Source organism: Lepisosteus platostomus, chromosome 5, assembly GCF_059453375.1.
Source record: "Lepisosteus platostomus isolate fLepPlt1 chromosome 5, fLepPlt1.hap1, whole genome shotgun sequence".
NCBI lineage: Eukaryota > Metazoa > Chordata > Actinopteri > Semionotiformes > Lepisosteidae > Lepisosteus > Lepisosteus platostomus.
In genome coordinates this window covers 26,159,003-26,163,379 of record NC_142615.1, presented here as the reverse complement: position 1 = coordinate 26,163,379, position 4,377 = coordinate 26,159,003, and the positions used below count along the sequence as shown (strand labels likewise).

The 4,377-nt window shown below is 46.7% G+C and overlaps 1 protein-coding gene across 1 annotated transcript; it reads right to left on the bottom strand.

Annotated features, from left to right (window-relative positions):
* Window positions 1-2,483: 2,483 nt before the first annotated feature.
* On the bottom strand, window positions 2,484-3,684 carry LOC148665489 (GTPase IMAP family member 4-like). Its single transcript, XM_088630939.1, has 2 exons — window positions 3,657-3,684; window positions 2,484-3,025 (listed from the first exon to the last, which is right to left on the bottom strand). The coding sequence occupies exons 1-2, from the start codon at window positions 3,682-3,684 to the stop codon at window positions 2,484-2,486; spliced, it is 570 nt and encodes a 189-aa protein (XP_088487065.1).
* Between the last annotated feature and the right edge of the window lie 693 nt (window positions 3,685-4,377).

Sequence of the window (4,377 nt, the reverse complement as noted above, 5' to 3'; positions counted from 1 at the left end):
GTAAAATGTGGGACTTCAACCCTGTCACGACCCCACACGTGTCTCCACAGGAGACGGGAGTCCTGTAACGTGTTTTTAGACAGAAATAGCCAGAACAGACACATTAGAAGCGACCTGGATGAGAGGTCAGAGCGGGGAGAGTTTGTGGACGAGAAGAAAAACCGCTTTTTACAGCAACACTTTCTGATTCAAGTGTCCCATTACTTCACTCTCAAGACAACATCTTTTTAAAATAATACAGAAATGTATTAGTAGGGTGATATCTCATTTTGTTTTAAAACGGTTTAATCTCCTCTCTATGACTGTTACTCTCACTAATATAATACTGTCTGTGTTGATATCAGTTACAATTACTCCGACACCGGGACTCATTACAGCTCATTACATTAATTACAATTAACTATTTATACTGAGGGTCTTTAGTCGTGAACAGAGGTCAGTCCAGTTTCTATGTGCTGTATCCAGTACAGTATCCAGTATCCGGTACAGGGTCGCGTCTTTCACGTGTAATGAAATGTAATTAATGAAAATTCTTTGAAATGAGCAGTAAAACCTGAACTGACCAGAGAAACAGGGGAATTTAGTAAATACGAGTTTATTTCTTCAGTGTGAACTGTTTTCTAATATCACTTCCACCTTTTTAAGCTTGTTTGAGTCTGTAGTTTATATACGTATAAATTTATTAATACCTCATATTGTATTTCGCTACCTCATTAGTTACATGAGCCTAGTGTTTTCACCCACGGCTGTTTAAAAATAGGTTCATGGAGGCAGGTAGTTTGCTCTAAGTGTAACCCTGTCTGAACGCTTCCTGTCTTGCTATGCTTCCCCATAGCAGGCAATAGCTACAAGTTACGAACTACAATTCCCATAAACCCCATGCGCGACTTCCTGCGGGCGTCTCCACCGCTTGTCCCACACAGCCTGGCCGTGGTGACGTCACGCAAGTCCCTTCCAGTGAGGGCTGCAGTCAGAGACGTTCGCCGAGAATAAACCCACACGAGATTCCTTTTTTAAAGGTTTATTTTCTAAGAAGTTAGTAAAAATATGGGAGCTTTTCCACAGGTTCTTACAGGACAGGAGAGCTGGAGCTGGTATCGCGGATCTTCTTCTCAGCCTCGTACATCTTTACACTCTTGTAACACACGAGTGTGTTTTTCTGTTTTCACTCCGCGCTTCTTCAATTAACCCTTTATATACTTTATAAATACAAGTATCGTTAGTGTTGAATACAGGGAGGTACAGTAATATATAGACTTTATAGGAAGTTGGTAGTTTACTGTAATAACTCCAGTAAAATGTCCACAATTGGGTAGAAATTCAAGATTATTTGAATATAAATATATCCAAAATAATGTATAACGTGTGTATAGTGTGTATAATGATTGTGAGCCCAGTCTGGACTGGTCAGAGGAGAACAAAGACAGAAGACCAGTGGTTAACAGCACTGAGCTGGTCTGTATCACCTGATAGTGACCAGTGTAGAGTCTCACTGCCCCTGACTGGAGCCCAGCCTCTCTGATGAAACACAGTGATATATGAACACTTCAGTCAATAAAGAATTCTATAATAATTGGAAATGTGTAGTTCACAATGCATGCAAAAATAAACTTTTTATTTAGTGTTCAATCATAGTGATATAAAATAGGTAATTTGGGGTTGTAACTATTCAAGATCTGTTTGAAAATAACATGTTCATGTTATGACAAGTGACAGATGTGAGCAGCTCCTGTCACTCCTGCACATACTGTACTGTATGTGTTGGTCTTGTCCTAAGCTGGTTCATGCCTGGTCCTCGGGCTGTGTTACTTTCTCTTATATCACTCCTCTGGAAATCGAACCCGCTCCTTTTACTGCTCTTTAACTAGTGTCACCTGCTAACCCACCCTGTCAGAAACCCTGACATCCTGGCGTTTGAACTCTCCTGAACTGGAAGCCAACTGCTCTGCATTGTCTAACGGATCAGAACTGCCCCTCCCACTCTCATAAATCAAAGATATTTCAGTTTCGAAAGTTGGAGCAAAATAGATGAACACTCAGCAGCTTCACCATCAAGTTTCTTAAAGCTTGGCAACCAATTCTGAACTGTTCTGAGCCTCCCTTCTGCACTGATGAGCCACTTTATTAGGTACACCCTAGACCTTCATCTGTTGCTAACTGGCTTTTCAAGTGATATCTGATAGGACTGATCTTCCTCTTCTTTTGTGCTTCCTGGAGCCTGTTTAGTCCAATGAGTATTTTTCTCTTCCTTGTGTCTCTCTCCTGTCTCCTTCTCCTTTAGTTTTGCTCCCTTTTGTGAGGGAAGATTTGGGAAGAAGGTGAGAGGGGACTGGAATCCTCAATCTACATGTTCTGAAACAGTACTTGTGTAATTTTGTTGGTTTATACCTGTCAAAAAGATTCAGTGTGCAGGACAAAATTAAGAAATGAAATGGGTAGTTTTCATATGAGAACTCGTCATATCAGGTCTATCTCTGCATCACTTATTTAGTATTCGTAAGTAACAAGGTATGTTTAACAAGGTATGTCCTGAACTCATACTGGAGCTGCCCTGTGTGCACTAACTCCTCCAGCGTCCTGCTGGTCAGCTCATCAGCGTGGGTGAACAGGATCATGGCGTGTCCCAGGGCCCTCTCCCCGAATATCTCCAGGACTGTATCCAGTGTCCTCCTCTCCTCCCCTGTGGAACAGCCCAGCGGGGTCACCAGGAGGAAGGTGTGGGGTCTCGGGGCAGACAGGTTAACACAGAACCCCACATCCCATCTCCTGTTGCCCTCAGACAGTCCAGTGTGGAGCCAGTCTGGAGTTTCCATTACAGTCACCTGTCTCCCGGACACTTGTCCTGTCCTCTTCCGACTCTCCTGAGTGACCGCGAAGCTGCTGGCTTCAGAGTGAAACTCCTCTGAGCCCAGGATGGTGTTCCCTGCTGTGCTCTTCCAAGCACCAGTCCTGCCCAGCAGCACCAGTCTCAGCTCAGGGGGGCGGGGTTGGAGTCTGCGTTTGACTGCAGGGTCTCCTTCACTCACTGAAACAGGAGGAGAGACAGGGACATCAGGGAGATCACACATGAGAGAAGACCAATATTTCCACACATTAAACTCATTTGCTCACTCTAAGGTCTCAGATGCATATCAAGTTGTTGAAGAGCAACTGTACCAAACATAGAGAGTGGTGGGGGTGGGATGTCAGCGCCGTACGACACTGCTTTATGGAGAGAGTCGCGGGGGTGGGATGTCAGGGGCGTAAAACACTGCTTTATGCAGAGAGTGGAGGGGTGGGTGTCAGGGCCATAAGACACTGCTTTATGCAGAGAGTGGAGGGATTGGTGTCAGGGCCATACGACAGTGCTTTACGCAGACAGTGGCAGGAGTGGCATGTCAGGGCTATACGACAGTGCTTAACACAGAGAGCGGTGCGGTTGAGATGTCAGGGCCATAAGACACTGCTTTATGCAGAGAGTGGCGGGTGTGGGATTTCAGGGCCTGACGATACTGCTTTACTCAGAGAGTGGCAGGGGTGGGATGTCAGGGCCTGACGACACTGCTTTATGAAAGAGTGGAGGGGTTGGTGTAAGGGCCATACGACAATTCTTTACCAAGAGAGTGGTGGGGGAGGGATGTCAGGGCCTGACGATACTGCTTTACACAGAGAGTGGCGGGGGTGGGTGTCGGGGTTGAACGACATTGCCGTACACAGAGAGTGGTGGGGGTGTGAATGTCAGGGCCAAATGACAATGCTTTACGCAGAGACTGGCGGGGCTGGGATGTCAGGGTCGTACGACAGTGCCTTACGCAGAGAGTGGTGGGGATGGTATGTCAGGGCCATAAGACACTGCTTTATGGAGAGAGTGGCGGGGGTGGAATGTCAGGTCCTAACGACACTGCTTTACACAGAGAGTGGCGGGGGAGGGATGTCAGGGCCATAAAACACTGCTTTAAACAGATAGTGGCAGGGATAGGATGTCAGAGCTTGACGACACTGCTTTATGCAGAGAGTGGTGGAGTTGAGATGTCAGGGCCATAAGACACTGCTTTGTGCAGAGAGTGGAGGGATTGCTGTCAGGGCCATACAATACTTCTTTATGCAGAGAGTGGCGGGGGTGGGATGTCAGGGCCTGACGATACTGCTTTACGCAGAGAGTGGCGGGGGTGGGATGTCAGGACTTGACGACACTTCTTTACGCAGAGAGTGGCAGGGGTGGGATGTCAGGGCCTGACGACACTGCTTTATGCAGAGAGTGGAGTGGTGGGTGTCAGGGCCATGCGACAATTCTTTACTCAGAGAGTGGAGGGATTGGTGTCAGGGCCATACGACAGTGCTTAACGCAGTGAGTGGCGAGGCTTGGATGACAGGGCAATACGACAGTGCTTTACGCAA